The sequence below is a fragment of the Andrena cerasifolii genome, chromosome 12 (assembly GCF_050908995.1).
Source record: "Andrena cerasifolii isolate SP2316 chromosome 12, iyAndCera1_principal, whole genome shotgun sequence".
In the NCBI taxonomy this organism is placed as follows: Eukaryota; Metazoa; Arthropoda; class Insecta; order Hymenoptera; family Andrenidae; genus Andrena; species Andrena cerasifolii.
Window position 1 is genome coordinate 7,728,849 of NC_135129.1, and position 21,619 is coordinate 7,750,467.

At 49.0% G+C, this 21,619-nt stretch overlaps 1 protein-coding gene across 3 annotated transcripts; it reads left to right on the forward strand.

Annotated features, from left to right (window-relative positions):
* The first annotated feature begins 16 nt into the window (after positions 1-16).
* Positions 17-21,533, forward strand: LOC143375284 (uncharacterized). Of its 3 annotated transcripts, none has more exons than XM_076824242.1 (10): positions 17-150; positions 562-1,093; positions 1,587-1,684; positions 11,021-11,553; positions 12,234-12,369; positions 12,879-13,057; positions 13,129-13,272; positions 13,722-13,937; positions 19,358-19,555; positions 21,042-21,533. In XM_076824242.1, exons 1-10 carry the CDS (start codon positions 111-113, stop codon positions 21,342-21,344), a joined length of 2,379 nt encoding a protein of 792 aa, XP_076680357.1. In that variant the 5' UTR covers positions 17-110; the 3' UTR covers positions 21,345-21,533. The 3 variants fall into 3 exon arrangements, with proteins under 3 accessions (XP_076680357.1, XP_076680358.1, XP_076680359.1); XM_076824243.1 differs by having other exon boundaries at positions 13,725-13,937; XM_076824244.1 differs by having other exon boundaries at positions 13,728-13,937.
* Positions 21,534-21,619: the final 86 nt, after the last annotated feature.

Consider the following 21,619-nt stretch of genomic DNA (forward strand, 5'->3'; position numbering starts at 1 on the left):
TAACAGCGCTCGTGCGTCAGCTTTCGCGTAATTATTAGACGCCGCGGCAGCGTTATTTATTGTTAAACAAGGGACGATAATTTGAGTATTATTCGGTGAGAAGGATCGCCATGGACGCGCCTGGGCTGATACTGAATCTCGTGCAGAAAGGTGAGGCCTGTCGCAACAATCCCGTTGCATTATTAACGCCGCGATATTTGACGGCAGGCTCGAATACATTGTAAGAGGATGGGGGAACGCGAGGCTGGGACTGACTTTCGTATCGGGCTTGTATTTCCAAGGATCGATTCGGAATTATCGTTAAGAAAATTAATTACATTGCGCGCCTCTTTGAGCTTCCAATTCTCCTCGACACTTTGAATGCCTTATGTAAAGACACACGCCATGAACTTAAACGAAGCAACAGCCCCAGCCACGGAATTTCCGATCCCCCGTTAGCTTCAGCTTCGAAGTTCCGACTGAGTCAAATTTCACAAGCGAGCAGTGCTCTCCGCTGCCGTCGCACCGCAACTTCAACAGAAGCTATCGCTCGCGCGACAGTGATACGACATACCGTTTCAGCCGCCGTCAGGACGGAGATCGAGGAGGGCTTCGCCAGCTGCGAACGCGTTGCCGTCGGCGACGACGCTCCACCTCCCATCCGGGCCGCCAAGAGCAGCTTCGGCGACTCGGCCGCGAAGCCGCGCGATGATTGCAAAAAGAGGGAGTCCCAGGCGTCGATGTTCAGGGGCCCCGTGATCGCCGCCGAGGATTTCGAGGCCGAGAAGGAGAACTACCCGAGGAAGAGGATCCGCGTGGAGGCGAGGCAGGAGCGACGAGGCAGGAGCGACGAGGAGGAGAGGATCTTTGTGCTGCAGCAGCTGGATCGGTCGCAGATCCAGTCCGAGGGGTTCCCTGCTTTCCTGTGCATCGACGGGGGTAGGATCGCCGATCCCAGCGGCGCTAAACGGAAGATCCCGAGGCCAGCGAACGCCTTCATGCTCTTCGCCAACGAGTGGCGCAAGAAGCTCGCCGCTGAGAATCCGAGGGAGTCGAACAAGGACATCAGTGTCAGGCAAGTTCCATTCCCCTCTCTGGCTCGTAATGCGTACAGGTTTAATATTCTTTAAACTTCTCTTCGCTTTCGTGGTTCACTTGTATTGCTTAATAAACCTCCTCGGATTTAGGTAAGAACCACTGGTCGATTTATACAGTATGCACTATGCAGGGATACCGAGGAATCTCCGATAATAGTAGGTTCAGAGTTTCCACAAACTTTGCTCACGCTCGCCCCCCTTCCCTCCCAGCCGGAGTTTGTTTTGCTTTCGCGGTTGACCTCCGTTTCTTACGAAACCTCTCAACATTTAGGCGCTCGTAGAGTTCCTTCCTAGTTGATTGAAACGGTTGTAGGAACACCGAACAGATATTTCTGGTACATAGTATCACGTAGACGCGGAGTTTCTTCGAACTCTGCCTGCTTCTGCCCCCTTCCATTCGCGCTGGACTTTGTTTTGCTTTCGTCTCGCTCTGACCGCAGCGACACAATGACATTGTAGCTGCCACGGCGTGTTTATAGTGTACTGAAATCGTTGGTATCGCACGCGTAGGTTGGGGATCCTCTGGAAGAACATGGCGAAGGACGTGAAGGAAAAGTACTTCGCCCTGGCACGGGAAGTGGACGCAGAGCACAAGAGGAAGTATCCAGGTACGCTCTGTCCTCGTAGCTTCCCTCTCTCTCCCTCGCTCTCCCTCTCCGAACCGATATGACCTCGTTTCCGCGTTTGTAGCCGCCGTCGCAGTTTACCGATATGCCTGAACGTCCGTGGCGTGCGTTCGGTAGGTATACACCACGGCTTGTTGTATCCTTACAAACACGGTGAAAAAGAGCGAAACCCCGATGTACACGGCTACGACGTACATAAATATTTGGGATCGTCTCAATCGCGAGTAACTTCGCTCCGCTTTTACGATCAACTCGCACACTTGTGTACAAGCACATATATTTAAAGCAGCTTCGCCGAGCGTACCGTAGATATTGGAAGAATAAAGAATCCTATATTCTTTGTTCCTCCTTTATAAATCGAAGGACATTCGAAGTGTTCGATATTTTTATTACTTTCCCATTCTCTGCTTTCGGAAAATAAGCCCAAGCACTAGTTACTTATTTAAAGCTCAAGATCCCTAACGCGGAAATTAAAAAAAAATTCTGCAACTTTGAGGATATGTATCACGCAATTTTTGCTGCTGCCCAAATTCGCTCCAAGGGGGTGCAATTGAACCCTGAAAATCCGGCTATTTTTCGATTTTGCGCTATAACTCGCGAACTGCGAGAGATAGGAAAAAAGTTTTCAGACAAAAGTTACTTCATTTAATTAGGACTATCGCGAGTTATAACACAAAATTGGAAGCTAGCTGGATTTTCAGCGGTGAATTTCACCCCCTTAGAGTGAATTTAGACAGCGAAACAAAAATTGCGTTGTAATCAGGAGGAAATCCCTTTACATATTCACGAAGTTTCATAATTTTTTTAATTTCCGGCTTGGGGATCTTGCCCTGTTAGCGAAAGATTATTAAATCATGATATTAAAGTTCTGAATGGGAATGGTATGATTGTGTGGGAGGTTACTCGCTCAGTGGGGTTAATATTTCCTAGTTTTGTTTGGGTATTCTCTTTGCACTCTAAATTTTTGTTCTCGGGGTACGATGGGTGATTTCTCATGAGCGGTAATGTGGTTTTGTGATTCTTTTTTCTTTTTGCAAGCAATGGGCTCTTTCCCGTAAAAATAAATAAATAAATAAATAAAATAAAAATATACACTACACTGGCCACCTATCTACTACACATTCTGATAGTCATACGCGATTATAAATACTGAAAGACATACAGAGACTCCTGTAGTCTCCTTCAGAGTCGCATTGCGTCAATGCTCCTCGGGGACCAAGAGTTGCTACCTCCCTACTCGCTTAGTTTTCGGTAATCTTTCGTTTCACAAACTCGTGAGTGACTGTATCGCCAATAATACACCAGAAGCCTCGGCCACTTTGTAAACCCTGCTGCAAGGTGTCAAGGCACAAGCTGAACACCTCAATTTACCATCATTAAAATCGCTTGCCTTTTGCCAACAAAAATAATGGCAAACCACGTCGAATTACCTTCAACTTTTACCTTCACCCCTCTCACCCGTGCCTTTCTGTTCAGCCAGGTTGACGTAGCTACCGCGAGTGATACAGCCGCTCGGAACTGTGCTCAGAGAGCACGAAATAGCCAGGAGCATTGCGATCGGTTGGATTCTACGATCGAGGGAGCACCAGGTGCCCCCGGTCCACAGATTTTCTAGCCGTTCTCGCGGGGCGGCCGTTAGCCCGCGGAGGGCGTTTAGCCGCGTGCACGCTCTGTAACGCCGGATACGCGAGGAATAATCGCGCTTGTAGGTGGGTGTAGGTAGGTAGGTAGAGCGGCGGTCGTGTATCGGGCAGGTTCCTAGAGTCGCGTCGCAATCAATACCTCCGGTCTCTACTGTTCCCTCCCGCGCGTTCCCCGTCACTCACCCGAGAATATTTCTCCGCTTGCCACCCTGTGCCCTGTGCACCTCGACCCGCAAAACTCGTATCGCCCCGTCCATCCCGGCCTCCCCCTCTCTCCGCAAATCGACGAGCTGGTAATCGCGTTTTAGAACCCTCCCCTCTCGTCGCCCTCTCCATGATCGCTGACTCTCCACCGTCGGCTAATATCGGAATCCGGGCAGCAAAACGGTGGAAAAAAGCGCTCCCGTCGCGAGCGGATGGTGTCGGGTATATGTTCTCGGAGGATTTAAAATTTCACGAATGCCGTTCCCTCGCTTTCTCTTTTATTCGCTTCTGCGTTTTAATTTCGTTAAGTTGACTGCGGACGAATTGGTTGGTACGTGATTGGGGTCCCGTTTTGATCGAGCTTTTTTGCGCAGGGCTGATTTCCTTGGCGTGGATCGAGGAAGAGGGTCGCAGCGTCGGGAGGCCGGCGCACGGTCGCCTGCTGTAACTGTTTTAATTAATGGCGAATAATCGACGGGACGCGGTAGACGAGCCCGTACAACGGGGGTAAATAGTAATTGCATATTAGACGGATCGATCGCGGGAGCCGATACCTGCCCCGCGCTTAATCCGATCGCGGCGATTGCACGCGGGAGGGGAGATAGGATTTTGAGAAACGGGGATTGATTTCTGAATGGCGCGGCGCGGGGCCTCGTGCATCTGCGTAGATTAAGCCTCGTTCTCGAGTGTTCCTCCAAGGGCACTGAATCACGAGCAGATGGTGTATTAGCGTGACATCGCTTCTCCCGTCTGTGTACACCTTCGAGCACGCGGGCATCCATCATTCGGCATTCCGACCCCCGCTACACCAGGGCTTGAAACCGTTATTATAAAGATTTCGGTTCTTGAAAGAGTTACGAAGAACCTTTATTCGGAATAACCGTTATAAAGAACCTAAATATCAGACTATTTAAGTATAAGTTACGGTTCCTATATAGCTCTATAACTTTTATTTTTTAGGTTCTATAACTTTTATTTTTTAGGTTCTATAACTTTTATTTTTTAGGTTCTATAACTTTTATTTTTTAGGTTCTATATAAGTTACAAAGCGGTTATAGAAACGATTCTTGTAACGATTGTACAGAGTTTTACAGTAAATGAAATCACAACATATTACAGATATAAATTACACTGTGTAACCAAATTGTTTAAAAATTATTGTAAATAAGTAAGCAAATATATATTATGTACACATTTGTACATATGTATACAAGTGATCCTTGCATACCGCCGAGTGTATCGGTTCTATAACCGCTTTGTAACTTATATAGTAGAACCTAAAAAATAAAAGTTATAGAACCTAAAAAATAAAAGTTATAGAACCTAAAAAATAAAAGTTATAAAACCTAAAAAATAAAAGTTATAGAACCGAAAAAATAAAAGTTACAGAGCTATATAGGAACCGTAACTTATACTTATATAGTCTGATATTTAGTTTCTTTATAACGGTTATTCCGAATAAAGGTTCTTCATAACTCTTTCACTCAGAACCTTTATATAACAGTTTGAAACAGTTATTTCCGAAACCTATTCAAGCCCTGTGCTACACCCTTTGACTCGTTCAATCCTAACGCGAGCTTCGCGGCGCCTCGAGGAGCAATCGAGAGGAATACAGTGTTCGCCGGCGGTAGCATCGAATTCCCAGCAACAACCTCGCCTTCTCCAACGGCCAGCGTACTACGAGAGGCTTTTAAGAAGCCTAAATAAAATCGGACCTCTCCAGCGACCGCCAGCAACGAGAGAAGAAGGGACAACAAGCGACGGACACTTGGACAACGTCTCCCGCAGGAGCCATCCCTCGAGCGAGGCAGACGTTCGTACATCCTCGTTATGGGACACCCTGTAGTTCAGGTGCGAGATCAGCGGGGGAGGGAGTTGACGGCGGGAGCACCCTGTAAACGCTCCTCTCATCGTCACCGATAGCCACCTCCAGCTGAAAGTCGACGGCAGGGGGGGAGGGTGTCGGGACGACGGAGAGGGAGAGCGGTCGAGGGTGCAAAGATCCAGGCTAAATTCCCCACTAAACGCTGGTCGCGCAATCGACGCGGGGCTCGCTGGAGGCGCGAGCAACCGGAGTGGTCAATTAAGATCACCGGGAAAGCGTCGATATGGGTCTGCGCGCGGGCGTTCGAGCGGATTCGCGTGCATCTGCGCGACTGCATCGCGCGAGACCGGGCGGTGGCGCGGAGGGGTGGCGGCAGACGGAGCGAGGGTGACTCGGCGCGGTCGCCGCCAAGGGAAGCCGTCAAAATGTCGAGGCTCGTGCATCCAGGTGGCACGTCAGCCCGAAGACACACGACACGAGGGAGGAGACCCAACCTCCCCTCTCCTTCCCACCCCTCTGTCTATCTCCCTCGTTTTCCCTTTCCTTCTCCACCCATCCTCCTCTCTCATCTTCTCCTCCTTTTCTCTATTTCTCCCACGCCCCCACCCCCGTCGTGTGTCGCCTCAACGTCCGCGTAACGATCGCCGGTCATCGATCCGCTATCGCATCAACGCGACGCTCGGCTGCTCAAGAAAACGAGCCGCGTCGTTCGTCGAGCACATCGGGATTCCAGATTATACCGGAACGATGCCGACGACTCCGACGCTCCTGACGCCCGGATTGCATTCTCTTTTTGTCGGAACGAGGGTGGGGGGTGGAAGCGAACTTTACAGGATCGATGTTCCGCGAGGGAACGCAGGTGCTCGCCGGGCGATTAGCCGTGATCTCGTGATAACGCCGCCGACGGGGACGGATTATCCGGCCGCCACTGCAGACGCGGTCAGCGTGGAACAGGGGAATACGCGAAAAGCCGCATGTGTATCTTTCGGCGAATCGATCCGACCATCGAGTCCACCACCGCGGGATCCCGCCTGCACACGTGGCTCCCGAGTGCGACAGAGGAGAAGTCCACGCGATTCTCAGTCAGTCTGCTGTCTCCTTCCGCGCAACTTGTCGTGCTGTTTGTTACACGATCGTCTGACCAGAAACGTCACCGACGAGGCTACCCACGCCCGCTATTACGTCCGCCGACGAAAAGCGCCGGGGAAAAGAATCCGTTTAACCGGATCGTCGAAACTGCGTCCAGTTCGAGCGGCGAGTAATCGATGGCGGGCCGCCGCGGAGGGAACGGGGCAAGAATAACACGGTACATCGATCAGCCTCCGAGGCCGGCGTTAGAGCCGGCTAGGAGGGGGTGGCGTCGGATCGATTTCGCGAAAGATTCCTCCGCCAGAGGATCGAAGATGGAAAACGACGACGAGGATCGATCGGAACGACACACCGGGTTTCTTTATTTCGCGCACGGGGGCTGAGACGCGGGCTAGGGTCTTCCCTCTCTTCGTTTCTCTCTCTCTCTCTCTTCCTTTCTCTCTCCCTTCCTTTCTCTCTCTCTCTCTCTCTCTCTCTCTCTCTCTCTTTTCCTTTCTCTCTCTCTTTCTCTCTTCGTTTTTTTCTCTCTCTCTCTCTCTTCCTTTCTCTCTCTCTCTTTCTCTCTTCCTTTCTCTCTCTTCCTTTCTCTCTTCCTTTCTCTCTCTCTTCCTTTCTCTCTCTCTCTTCCTTTCTCTCTCTCTCTCTTCCTTTCTCTCTCTCTCTCTTCCTTTCTCTCTCTCTCTTCCTTTCTCTCTCTCTCTTCCTCTCTCTCTCTCTCTCTCTCTCTCTCTTCCTTTCTCTCTCTCTCTCTCCTCCCTTCTCTCTCTCTCTCTCTCTCTCTGTCGCGTACTCCCAGCCGCCCCGTCGATGGTGGGGAGGTTATCCCTCCTCTCGTCCTACCCTCCCCGCGCGCCCGCCGCCGCCGTCGGTGGGGTTCGTCGATGACGAAACGCACGTAAATTCGTCGACGTTGCACGGTGCTGCCGCTGGCGAAATCAGTGCGAACGGAGTGCACCGGCGAGTAAGGAACGCGGGTCACCCGTGCGCGGCCTGCGGTTCCCGCTTGCGGCACGCGCGCCTCCTCCACCGGAAGCCAGACACCGAGAGATCGCCGGCGTAAATAGGTCGGTGGACGCGCGCGCGAGACCGCGGTAAACAGTGAGAGCCGATAACTGGCTGGACAGCGGCGATTTAGAGAAACGCGGCGAGGAATCCGGGCTAGGAAATAAATAAAATGGGAGGATAGAAGACCGGAGGGGGAGGGGGGCGATGATCGCGGGGGGACGCGAAATGCTGCACCGCGAGCGGAGGAGCACGTACTCGGAGTGGCTCGTTTGAATTCAAGCCCGATGGAGATGAACGGTGCAAGGGAGGAGGCCGATCGAGAGGGTAAATGGTCGAACCGAGGGGATGCTGGAGACGGTTCCTCCGGTGGAAGAGTGTGAACAGTTTTGGGGGTGGGGGGAGGGGGGTGTAGGTCGCGGAGGGTACAAGTGTTTATATCACGAGTTCGATTGGAATGATCGGGGGAAATGTTGCAGGGGTAGCGTAAATAGGTCGCTGGACGCGCGCACGAGGAGTTCGCGGGAGTAAACAGTCGGTTGGGAATGTCTGTTTGGAGGTGTTGGTCTCCGGTGGACGGCTTGAAGAATTGATAAGAGAGGGTACGGCTGCGTCGTTAATTGGAGACGTTTAATTTGCAGTGGCTCGGCGAGGGATTCAAGTTCGTCGGAGTGAATGACTGAATGAAGATCGAGGGGACGGGCGCGTAAATAGGTCGCCGGATGCGCGCACGAGGGGGGAATCGAAAGGACAGTTGTTGAGTTTGATCGAATCTCTTGGGGAAGAGATATCTGACGGAGGAACAGGGGGCTGCCGAGAGCATACTCTGAGAGAAAAGACACGAGTATGGCTCGTTCGAGTTTGGACCTCGGAGTGAACGGCTGAACGAACATACCGGGGACTAACGATCAGTGTGTTAAACATTGTTCTGCGTCGGAGATTAGGGACGAGTATCTAGACACTTTCAGTGACTCATAATGGTGACGCTGAGGATGGGAGTAATCTGCTGGTAACCGCAGATTCTCAACTGAAAGAAAGCAAGTGAAGCAAAATCTTCCACCAACTGGATCGCGGCTAGAGCAACTAACTCCCTCGACTCGTCGGCCGGAACAACGGAGACGGATTACCGTGCAGGACCAAGCGGATAAACGGAGGATGCGATATACAAAACGGTACGTCTCCGAGCCGGCGTAGCCTTCGGTCCGATTAGATGAGAGAAAACGGCGGCGATAGGCGTCGAGGGGAGAGAAAAAGCATCGAGCATCGATCTCGTCCCCGGTGCAGCTATGACGCGGCTGGTCGGACACGTCGAATTGTATCCAGCGTGGAATCGACGGCTCTCATGGCCCTGGAGGCACGATCGACGGTGCTATAGTTAGTGGTGTGCGCAGTGGGACACGGGATTTCGAGCCGCAACGGTTACACCGAGGGAGACGATGACGGCGAGGAGGACGGGGACAGCGTCGCCGAGGACGACGATGACGCCACTCGCCGCGGTATTGCGAGTAACACTGGGTCTTCCCGACGGAATGCAGGAGGCCGATCGAACGCCTCCCGACGCGGCCACCTCTTGCGTGGTCTTTCCACGTAAACTCCGCGCGGTGACGCGCATTGTAGAGCAGTAAAAGGAAGGCGCAGGAGAGAGAGAGAGAGAGAGAGAGAGAGAGAGAGAGTGACGGAGGGAGGACAGAAGAGAAGAGGAAGAAGGGGGCCAATCTCGCGATTCTTCCAATCGCGAAAGACAGTTTCAAGTACCCGAGGATAAGGACCCAAAGTTAACCCTGGGCGCATTCTTACGCCCGTGGCTCGAATGACGACGATGATAGCCGCGCGCGAACATCGCTGATAAGCGCGAGAGGGAGGGGAGAGTCGAGGAAAGAAGTCGTTCTCGGGCGGCGCGATAAGGACCGACCTTTTGTCGCAGAGATGGACTGCTGCAACTACGTCGAGGCTTACGCGGGAGGGGGCCACTTTTATCAGCAGCAGCACTATTTCTGCTACGATAACGCGAGCACCTACGCCGGCTACGATCCGCCACCGATCTCTGGCGCGATCGAGGCCGGCGCGCGTTACAACGGAGCTATACCGCCTGCGTACCCTACAGGTAGATATTCTCAGACTTCGCTACAGTCGCGTAGCCATTGAACTTGGCTGGAATGGGGAGTTCCTTGGGCCATTATAACTATCCTGCCATTCGTTCAGGAGAGACTCGCGGGTTTGGGGTTACCGACAGAGGGAGGGTAAAGGGGAGATCTATCGCGCGTGCGTGTAAAGCTGTGGCAGCGCGGAAGCTTCTGTTTCATTTTATTGTTAAGAGCAGTGGCGGATTTAAGAAAATAGGCCCAGGTGGCGAACATTCTGAGAGGCCCATTTTTTCGGGAAACGAAGAGGTAGTTTACTAAAAACGGATCAAGTGTAGTAGTACGAAAAAAATATGTAGTGCTTGGATATGTACATATAGCTAACCGTAATTTTTTTGGGAGATGGGGCCCTAAAGGGGCCTTCTGGGCAGAGGCTCAGGCGGCAACTGCTCATCAGCCGCCCTGTTAAATCCGCCACTGATTAAGGCGGTATTCTAGTCTAGACACTCGTTTCTGAAGGTGATATTTGAGAATTAATTCTGGAAAACCTATCGCACCCACAGGGCAGGGGTTTTGCACACATATTTAGTAGTGTTTGAGAAAAATGTGCGCCCGATCTAAAAAAATTGTTTCGAGAAAAACGCGTTTAAAGTTTTTCATGCAGCACGACCTATACGACTGAAGTTGCGGTAGATAACAACTAATTTCTGTAACTTATCCCTAATCTGGTATACCAGGACCGTAGAGGAAACCTTCCTGAGCTTCAAAAAAATCATGTTGGGCAGCTCTCTCTTCTCTGCTGGCAGTCATAGCCTCTTTAGATACAAGAGTCGAGGGAACGACTGCCGGCCACGCTGCGGCCTTAAACCCCTATAACTCTGGGAGTTTTTCGAATTTCACCTTAATATTTTAGAGACGTATTTTCGAAACCCTAAAATATTTGAAAATCAAACAAAAAAAGAAATAGAATTTTTTGGTAGAACACCCCCTTAAGAGGATTTCATCAAAGTTATTAGTACTTCGGTGTTCGTAGAAAATACTGCAGAATGCTTTTGCTACACAGTAGATGCAGGGGCGGCGGTAATAAAGGACCTAAAGGAAGGATATCGTATTGTATGAAATGGCACATAATCCTTCGCGTTAAATTATGCTCAACTATAATTAATAGTCAGTCCTATTACGGCCACCCTGCCTTTTCTCCCGCCTGGTGGGATCTTGCGTTCCTTTAAGGCCTCCTCTGACTTCGAGAGAAACGCGAGGAAGGCGGTAACGTGTCCCGTATAAAGTAACAATAACAGGATGAAGATATCTCCGAATCCAGCCCCAGGTGACACGTACTTAGATATCGGCTGAAGCAAGCCACCCTATGCGCCCCGTGATTCACGTCCCCTTATCTAACTGTCCACACAGCGGGACGGTTGTTCGCCGATAAACGAAGGTTGAACCTGCTGACGAATGTCCACCTGCCCCACAGATTACGTGTACAATCCGAAGGAGGCGAGGCTGAGGAAGGCGATGCGGGAGCAGAGCCGCGAGCTGTCCAGACGGTCGATCCTGCAGAGCGCGATCGCCCGAGCGGGCGTCATCACCGGCCCTGTCGCCTCCAACGGCTTCCTGGATCACCAGCACCGCTTCGGCTGCGTGTCCGCGCCCGGTTTGCCCATCGGTTCGACGGTGGAGTCGGACCGCGCGGCGGAGCCGTGGTTCCAAGCGGTGCCTCGTCCGAAATCGATTCACTCGCCGCGAATGGCCGGCGATTGGTACGGGGACCCCATAGAGAGGCTCCAGGTGATGGGCACGATGCACCAGCGGGGCCTGGAGAAGTGCAAGGACCCGATCAGGGGCCAGAGTAACGTGGCCAACGCCGGGGAGTGCGGCGCAGCGTTCGCCGGCCCAGGATACTCCATTGACTTCAACGATGTCAATAGGGAGAGGGAGTTACGCAGACAGGAGAATATCCCGGAGTACGGGGAATTCGCCGACGGCCAGAAATGGCACCCTTATCAGGTGAGCGCTGGTCGCTGCTTCTGGCGGGATAGTATCGTTTAAGGGGTTGTGCGAGGTAACTGGTGCTTTAGCGAAGCGTCAGGTGTATTGATAATTTATCTGGGGGAAGGAGCAGCAGTCAGGGCCCGATCTAGGGGCCGCAAACGGAGCGACGGAATTGGTTAATTGTTAATTTAGGATTATTCCGAATATTACAATTTTTTGTTGTAAAACAAAGCTTTTGCTCTTCGACAAATACTTAGACAAAATTGACTCACTGTCAAAAATTATATTTGAAAGCAATTATTTATTATTAAATACTAGCTGAATACCCCCGCGCTGTGCTTTGGGCCTAAGAGATTTTGAGGAATCCGTGAAAATACATTTCACACCTTTTCACCCCCTTCGAGATGGAATTTTTAAAAATCCTTAGTGGGTGCTTATGTCATGAAAACAATGCATCTTTCAAATTTCACGTTCCTAGGTTGAACGGTTTGACCTGGACGTTGATGAGTCAGTTAGTCAGGACTTGTTCTTTTATATAGATAGAAGATAAAGGGCGGCAAATATCAATTTTGCTGGATCGGGCTCTGATAGGAGTAGGTCAGGGTGGACGTCTTGTGGTTCGTTCAGAGCTCGTTACTGGGACACCCTGATCTGAGTTACTACATGTAGGATTTACGTTGAATGAATGATTCTAGAACGGTGGGAGTTCCCATCAGCATCCCAGGTCGCCTCATCCTTCGCAGATGGGCGGGATCCTTCATCCAAATGTCCAGAGCCCGAGTTCGCATGGGCCTGGGCCGTGGGGCCAGTTTTGCCATGGCGTGCTGCCACGTAAGTTTCTTGCGAGCTAGGGAACTAAATTTTAGTTAAAAGTCGTCCCTTAAGGGGGAGACCTGGTTTAGAACGCTGAAAACACGGTGATTTTTAAGAATTATTTTCTCAACAAATATGAAGCGAAATTTTGCAAAACTTTAAGGGTGTTTTACTGTATATTTAGACAACAAGAAAACTTTTTCCTTATTCAATAATAATTCATTTAACATTGTTTTATTGGTACGCGCCGCCGGAGTTTTAAAATTTTCCTGAAATAAAAGAGCCTAAGTTCTTCTATACTATAGAATAAAAATTATTATAGAATAAAAAAAAGTTTTCTTGTTGTCTGAATATACAGTAAAACACCCTTAAAGTTTTGGAAAGATTCGCCTTATATTTGTTGAGAAAATAATTCTTAAAAATCGCCGTGTTTTCAGCGTCCTAAACCAGGCTTCCACCATAAGCTTCCTTTTTAAATCTGATACTCGTTTGCCCCCACGGATTTAATGAGCATGCACCTTTTACAGATGCTCCAGCCATGCCTCGAAATATTGGAGTTCGCGGGCCACGGCACACTGTCCTGCTGCGCGATCGTCTGCCCAGCAGACATTGTGGGTTCCCCGAGGAAGCAGCGCGGTTAACCTACGCCCAGAACAAGCTCGAGGTGGACAACGTGAGACCGTCGTATTCGTCCCCCGAGCACCAGGTTCCCCTTCGTTCCAAATTACAATGTCGCACCCATAGAACAAATGAATTTACATCCGTACACGATTCTAGATGCCAAGACTGCTCGAATCATCGGTCGACGCCGTCGTGGAATCTGCATCCACGTCGAGGGCACGTCGAGAGGATGAAGGGCCCAGGTGGGAGCCGAGCACCATCAACAACGCAATCTCCATAGACAGTCTGACGTCGACGACGGTAAGACACTCGCAGCGTTGCCTCGCGGCTCTACTTCTATCAATAAAACAGTGTCCCCGAGCCTCAAAGTCAACTATTCTTCCTTCACCTAATCTCAGTTCATATATCTACTGTCCCCGAGCAAAAGAAACTTGAAGGGAACATTCCTATCAAATCGTTAAAAAAATAGGTGATCTTTAGGACTTTTTAAAAAAAAAAAATATAAAACTTTATTGTCTTTCTTTATTCGGTCTTCAAGAGTATACAAACTTTTTTTCATGTTCCTGCAGTGGTTCGAATTTTACGTGGCACTCACTGCACTGCTCTAACAAAAAAGGCGTAAACGGTAGACAGTAGAACTCGACGTAGGATTGTTTGAAATAAAAAAAACAAACATATTCTTATAGCTTATATCAATCACTATCCTCCATTGTCCCTCCACGTTATCCCCGTGAAATCTACTGTTCCAGCAGCAGGAGTCGAGCGTGTCCCGCGAGAAGGAGCCGCGGCGATCGTCGGAGAGGTTCGAGCCGAAGAAGAAGGCCGCCAGCAAGCAGCCGCTGCCCGGCTTCCACCAGGCTTTCGGCTCGACGGAGATCGGCAGGTTCTCCAGGTCAGAGTTCTTCGTGAACATGGTGGGCGAGAGCGGAGGAACGGTGGACGTGACCGACACGGAGGCGGGCAACGTAAGTACAGAGCGTATGCCAGAGGTGAGCGGGGCCGTAGCGACGGCCGCGACGCACGACGCCGCCGTGGCCACCGCAACGTCCACGACCACCGGGAGAGCTTTCGACGGGGACGACGGCGAGGAGGCCGGCTACGACGACTCCAGCAACGATCTCGTCGCACCGACGCCCATCGGCATGTACTGCAGCCAGCCAGCCGCCCCTCGCTGGCACAGCCCTCACGTGGGCGCCATAGGTAGCGAAATTTAAGCGGATCTTTTAACCCTTTCGTGGGCTCGAGCGTTTCCCGACTGCGGCCTGGCTTTCGGCTCTTCACATGCAACACGAATTCGTTCTCCCTCCCTCGAAAGGCAGCTCTCGAAGGCGAGCAAAACACCCAAACCTGGCAGTCTTCCTTTCGGGAAACGCTGGTCTATGAAACAAGCTCTAAACCAGGCCTGTCCAGGGATTTGCTCGCACGAGCAACCGCGAGTTGCTCTTCGCTCTTGAAGGCACCGAGCCAGGCCCCTCAAGAGCGAAAGGTCCCCATGGCGGGGCACAACCGTCGCTCTTGCCTTCGCTCGCAACCACCAGCGGTTGCCCTTCGAAGGCAAGAGCAAAAGTTGGACGGGCCTGCTCTAAACAAACTGTTGCGTCCAAGGGAGTAAAGTGTGTCAAATTTACTGCGATAGATGCGGAGAGAGAGAGGGAACTGGAGTAGCGTTTAAAGCGACGAACAGAGAGACTACTTGAGACCACTTAGTGTCCCCCTGTATATTCATATGTCATATACGTTGCCATGAAACGAAACACCAAGGAGTATGCGGTAGCGGGCGAGTTATTTTATATGATTACGTATAGGGTTTTCTACACGATCTTTCATTCGAATGATTTCTCGGCAATCCCGAGCACCGTCACACGAGGGTTACTTTTTACACATCCGCGAACGGTAGCGTTGGGTTTGGTAGCGGCACGCAGCGAGCTGGCCCGCGAAAGGGATTATCGGATTCGCCACGGACGCGTCCCGTCCACTTCTCCGTAGTATTTAATTAGTTTCTTCGAAAGCGGGTCGATGGTGCGCTTTGTATACGGAGTGAAGCTCGCGCTCCGCCACGACCAATGTTACAGCGATCCCCTAGCGGGGAGCGTCGATCATTCGCGACACTGTAACGCCCGTTTCTCCCTGTACGAGAACTTGCCGCGACGAAATTTCGTATTAAACGGAAACGAAGAACCACGGTGTGCTCGTCGAGATTGTGCCTTCCAGACGGCCGTGGGGCTATCGAGGGTCTTCAAAATTCTCCTCCGTTTTATTTATAAGAAAGGAGCTCGAAGGGAAATCAAAGCAGTCTCGCACGTCAGAAGCTGGACCGAGTCACCCGCGCTCTCGCGAGATACCCGTGGCACGGCTGAAGGAGCCGCGGCTCTTTGTTAGAAAATGGAGAGAGAAGGAGCGAGCGGAAGGTTGCAAAGTGAAGCACCGTTTAAGTTTGCGTACGGTAAAGGCGAGGGGACTGCGATCGATATCCTCCTCGTCAGATTTTGCGCAGGGGGACACCGATATGTTTCGATTAGCTAAAGGAAGAGGTATCCTCGGGGAGGGCGGATGGATTTCGCGGGTTCCTCGGGCCTGGGAAGAAGTATAATCAAAATGTGTCGACGGGCGGGTCGGATCGGCACCCTTCCATCAAGTTGTTAGATATCGTCGACGGCGCCCGAATGCTGGCGTATCGGCGATAGATTATATGAATATATTGAATATATATTTAAAGAAATATATATATATATATATAAATATATATATGTACTTATGTAACGGAGGAACGAAAGAGCGCGCGACGAAGAGGTATATACATAAGTTATTTAGTAGAATTCTAGGCGACACGTATTGCCGCGCGGAGAAACGTATAAATAAAAGTGAACGTAAACGTCTCGCGAACTTTTACGTCGAGAAGAACGCCAAAGACGACCGCGAACCCTTTCACTCTTTCTGCGCGCTTTCGAAGCCCGTTTATCGAAGGTAGCACGGCGATTTGTATTCAGAACTCGCGCTCGCGATAGACTCGAGGAGGAATGGATTTAAAAGATCGCGAGTAAGTATCGTAACTCCGGTGTACTAACGCGAAGGGAGGAGATCGTCAGTTAAGATTCTAGAAACTAAGACTAGCTGTTCGTACCTAAGACCTAGTGATTTCAATTTTTTATACATTCCATTTTAACGCGTATTTACTATCGGATTTACAGTAACTTTGGGACCTTTTGAAATTGTGTGTCGCGGAGGTATCATGCTTTGAATTGCTGCGTTAGCGCGCCGAGGGATTGCTACTCGATTGACATTGAATTTGAATGTGCGTTGGATGGAATCCGACATCGTTCGAGGGAATACTGATATTTCATGATAAATCCGTTCCTCCTCTATGATAGTCTACTGAACTTGATTGAATCAGTCCACTATCACTTGGCTGCTTAAAAGAAGGTTGCGCGAGGGTCCTATCGCCTGTTTTCTTAAAACTTTCTGTATAAACACTGCGCAGCATGTACGTTAAACGCGCAGGACGCTTAGTTCAACTTAAAAATTGAATTAAAATTAAATTGCAATGGCAACTGTAAGGAGGCACCCTTATACAGGCTGATCACTTCAAAGCAATCTACGATTTCTTAGGAATTGCCAATAGCTTGGCTACAAAATGTTTCTAACAGAATTTAGATTTTAAAATTCAGAACGTTTCTATGGGTGACCTTTCTCCTGATACTTGAACCGATGTTAATCCAGCACTGTTCTTATGCGAGATCTGGCGAAAATGGAACCTTGAACCTCCACTCTTTCAGTCGATCTTCTGAACAGTGTGCCCTGAGCGTTTAATACATAGTTGCACGTGTTACGAACCAAGTGTATGTATCGAAAATTTTAACGAAACAGGTGACACCGAGCCGCGTGCATCTCCTTTGCTAGCAACTTAGGAGCTGCTTTAGCGTCCGACCGAGCTCTGGATCCCGTGCAGGCGTTCGTGGCTCGCGTTGATCGATCAATCGGTACATCGACTCGACATTATTCGTGCCGGCTACCCTGTACCTATGGTGGGACCAAATCAAAAGAGAAGCTTTTATTTCACGTTCACCGTCGCGCTTACGTGCCACGCGCGTTGCCGCGTACGCTGCAGCGCTCTGTGCTCCTGTCCGCTCGATACCGGAGGCGAGGAGAAGCCGGCTTCTATCGAGCGGACGGATTGAACGAGTGGTTGAAGCCGGAGGAGGGAAGTTAAAGTTTATAATCGATATTTGACCGTAGGGAAACACTTTCGACGGCGACGTTCGTTCTTTCTTTTCGTTTGTTTCGTCTCGCTCCTGGACGAACGTCCGCGAGACACGGGAATGATGTAAAAATGCTGTGATTTGTTTTAATGTTAAATCGACGTACGTAGTTTAGTAGAGAGGTGTGCAGCGATGAAAAGCCCGCCGTCGCGGCGTCGAGAATCGCGAGTTGTGATAAAAGCTGCGCAAGGTATCTCAACGACCACGTACATCCTGTATTGTCCTAGCTTTTTGGATCACTTGCGCGAGCAGGGACAGGGGCGGATTTGGAGACTTCACCCTCCCCGTGAAATATTTCAATTTAAAATTAATTCAATGTGGCAGCTCACGTAGGAGTTATTAATTCGTTACTCGAAAGAAAATCCAATTCAATTTCTTTCGCCGTAACTTTGCCGCCTATGTACAAATCCGCCCCTGAGCAGGAATTTCTACAGCTTCATCGTTTCGAAATTGTTGTAGGAAATAAACTTGTAGACAGCGATGGGCTTCGGAGTGTTTCGAGTCACTCCAAGTCTCCGAGGAACTCTCAGATACATTATCTCAGTGATGAGAATAGAAACTTGATGGATATCGAATTAGTTCAAGGCTGAACAACAAGAGAAGCTATTACATAAGACGTAGATATTATCTAAAGCACTCCAAGCCTGCATTCACTTCCATTTACAATATTAACTTCTCCACTGGTTCTCCTATTTCCCTACACATTACGCAGCAATGCTTCCAAGACCTTTAAAAGCAGACCATTGAGATTCCAGCAACATTCGAAACGATGAGAATTAAGAGAATCCCTGATCCGCTTCGCAAAGGGATCGGATCGAACGCCGAACTCTGTGAGAAATCGCTCTAACTCGACAAAAGACCGAGGAGCTTCCTCCACCGATCCAAAAGCTGCGAAAACAACCTGCAGGAGCACGCCCTCCGTTGAAGTGCGTTGCGAAGCGTTCCCTCGTGTCGCGCCAACCTCGTCCATCCCAAACGGAGGAAACACGAGCCCTATGGCGGAATTTTTTAGCGATACGTTGGCCACTTCGAGATTTTTTTTTCGTTTGTTTGTCGAGGGGCGATACACCAGCTTGTGATTATCGGCAACGATATTAAATAGGCGAGTAGCGTAGGCGATCCGGCCGCGGGGCAAAGGGGAGCGAATGTCGAACGATCGCCGGGAGGAGCGGAAACGTTCTATCTATATAACACGTAACGACTCTCTGTCTAATCATTAGTAAACTTAATCAATCTAATCGCTAGGCGACGCGCTATGGAACCGAGCTAGAGAACGGGGGGGCGAGGAGGAAGGTAAAGAGGAATAAGAAGGAAAGAAAAATTGTACATCTCTTTAAATCCTGCAAGTGCCAAGTCGGTGTAAAAGTCCTTACAAAGGCTCGTGTTTATTCTATCGAACTCCAACGCAAAACGAACAATTATATTCCGCGAGGAGCATTAGCTCTATCAGCCCCGAAATTCCGCGAGGGAACGCGCCATTGGTTGGCGCGTTAAAACCGAGTATACGTGTGTCGGATGATTCTGGGAACTGGGATCAGCTGGGTCTGTTTCGAAGATGAGAATGGTTTTGAGTAACGGTAGGAGGGTGGACGCTCCGTGCGGAAATCCTGCGGAGATATACCTTTACCATAGCATCGGAACGCCTGCGGGGCGTTCGGCGCACGTGGTAGACCGATTCGTTTAAATGTGACTCTGAAAGGAGAATTAAAGTTTGTCTGTCACTCCGATTTCTTTGGATATTTTTTTTTTAGGGCAAACATGTATCTTATCCGAGATTCTAGAATCACCTCCCTACGTACACGTTCGAGAGGATCGCCGAGGAACGCGTTAATGAAGGACTGATAGAGCTAAGAGCAGAGTGCAAGCGAAACGATGAAGGATGATTTTCATTCGTAGTGGGACGTGGTACATCGTTGAGCTTGAAAGTTCACTTTGGTGGTCGGACTCGTTGCTAGGTTGAATTCTAACGAGGTCCTCTGACGAAAGGAAGCGTGAGCCGCGATTACGCGAATCAATCTGTGCGACAGTCGAGGCGAGGAAGGGGGAGGAGCGATGAAAGAAAAAAAAAAAAAAGAAAAAAGTGATACGAGATATCGAAATACAGTAGAGCGTATGTTATTTTTCTTCAGCTGCACCCGAAGGCATACCTCTCCGCTCCCGTCATCTTTCCCTTCTCGTCGAGATCCTGCGGCATCCTTGGCGCCTCCGCTGCTATTCACAGGATCGCCGAGAACGGCGAGATACTGTCGAGAATCATCCCTGAAGAGTGCTGCTGGTTCACTTCTCAGTCGAGGTGCGGAGGCTCGAGAGTCGCGGACAATGTGGTGGTAAGAAATGTTGGAAAATTGGAAATTCGCTTTCCAGTAGGGGTTCTACTCGAATGTGGTGGAGGGAAGCTTCTTCGTTTTTATTGGAATTTAATTATTCAGCGCTCACGTTGTGTGGGAATGTGATTGCGAGGGAGGAAAGCAGGGAGTAATTTATATTTGGGAAATTTTGCTATTAGTTCTTTTTAACCGACTTCAGAAAGGAGGAGATTATAGATTCGACCCGTATGTATGTTTTTTTTATGTTTGTCCCCGGATAACTCCTTAGCGTTTGGACCGATTTTTTATGTATTTTTTTTATTCGAAAGAGGGCGATGCCGCGGTGGGTCCTTCCAACACTGCATCAATATTGGCTCAGTACTTTGCCAGTACTGGTTAATTCAAACTTCGCGTTATTACATAATTTGTATTTCATGTATTCTTGCATTTTACAGTATTACCGTGCGTTGAGTTGCAGACTCCATATAACGAATTTGAGACATCCCTATTCTCACTATTTCAAGTCGCTCATTCTTAGAATCTTTCGTTTCTAGCAAACGATTCCTTTTTTTACGAGCAGCTCTTTGCGTAGGTTTACCCATACTGTTTTACATAAATGTAGTTTATATAACTTTAAAGAAAAATAAGAACTGATTTCAAGAAATAAAAATGCATTAAAAGGTAAGAAATAATTTTGTCACTTATTTAATCTACGACTCACAATTTTTTTATGTCGGCGCCAGATTTACACAGTGCAAATGATGAGGCGCTGACATAAAAAATTGAGAGTCGTAGATTAAATAAGTGATATAATTATTTTTACTTTTTAGTGCATTTTTATCTTTTTGAAGCCGGTTTTAATTTTTCTTTAAATTTTGATTAGTGAAATTAAATATGAGACTGAATTATAATGGTAAAAGAAGAACTGTTGGCTGCGGTAAGCTATGTCTTCTTTCTGTGGTTCCCTGTGGTTCAATTAATCCTATAGTATTCAAATTTGAAATTAATATGTAGGAACTAAATAACTTGGAACTGTCTGCTTTCTAAATTTTCAAACCGAATTTCTAAATTCTCTAAACTCGAATCTGAAAATTTGCAGGGCCTTGAAACTCCTGAGACTTTCGAAACTTGAAACTCAGAACTGCTGGAAATTTCGACACTTGAAATGCAGATTCTGTTTCGTAATTTAAAAGTAGAATATCTTGCTTTAAAAACTGAGATCCACAAAAATTTGGGCCAAAATTGTGGAACTGTCGAGACTCGAAGCTTTCTTAGCCTTCGAGTTTTCTACGCTTCGAGAGACCCACCCCCAAATTTCCCTAAATACTAAAGTACTAACAACAAGTTTAAGTACACCCTTCTCAGCTAGAAACCTAAGTGTAACATTATTAAAACTAACACCTCTGCCTCTAGCTTAAATTTCTATCTTCTTTCTCTAACTACCAACGAACCTAATCGTGCAAACAAAGAAAACAAATTAACCCAATTTATCCATAAAAATTCATAGAACTGTGCCGCGTTCTTGGACTGTTCCCATCGCTCGAGGGACAAAGAATGGTTCTGCCGGAGCAACACAGCGATTCACCCGTCGGACGTGCAAGCCGTGCTTCGTCAACGCGAGAGCATCGAACCGTTCTCAAACGACGGGAGCTACATAGTAATCGGGGGTGGAAACGGAAGTCTGAATAACATCGACGGTATCGTTAACAACGAATTCGCCAACGAAAGCAAGAAACAAGCCACCGTAAAGCTGGAGGACGGCTCACCAAAAGACTCTAACGGCCCCACGAAGAGCGACGGTGCCGTTTGACGAAGACGATTACAAAGAAGCGTGGCGATGCATTTGTACATAGTTCCTTCCTGAACACTCTGGATCCACGAACCGTTAATCCTTGTGGATGCAAAGGAGTAGTTCTACACTTCATTAAGAAACATTCAAAAGCATTAAGCAAATGATTAGCAACGTTCCGTTCACTATACTTTCATAAATCGCGTTACCTTTACTACTTGTTCCATTCTCTGCTTTCCAACAGCAGAAAAGAAACGTTCCCCTGTACACGATTCGCTACGATTTTATTTGAAGAA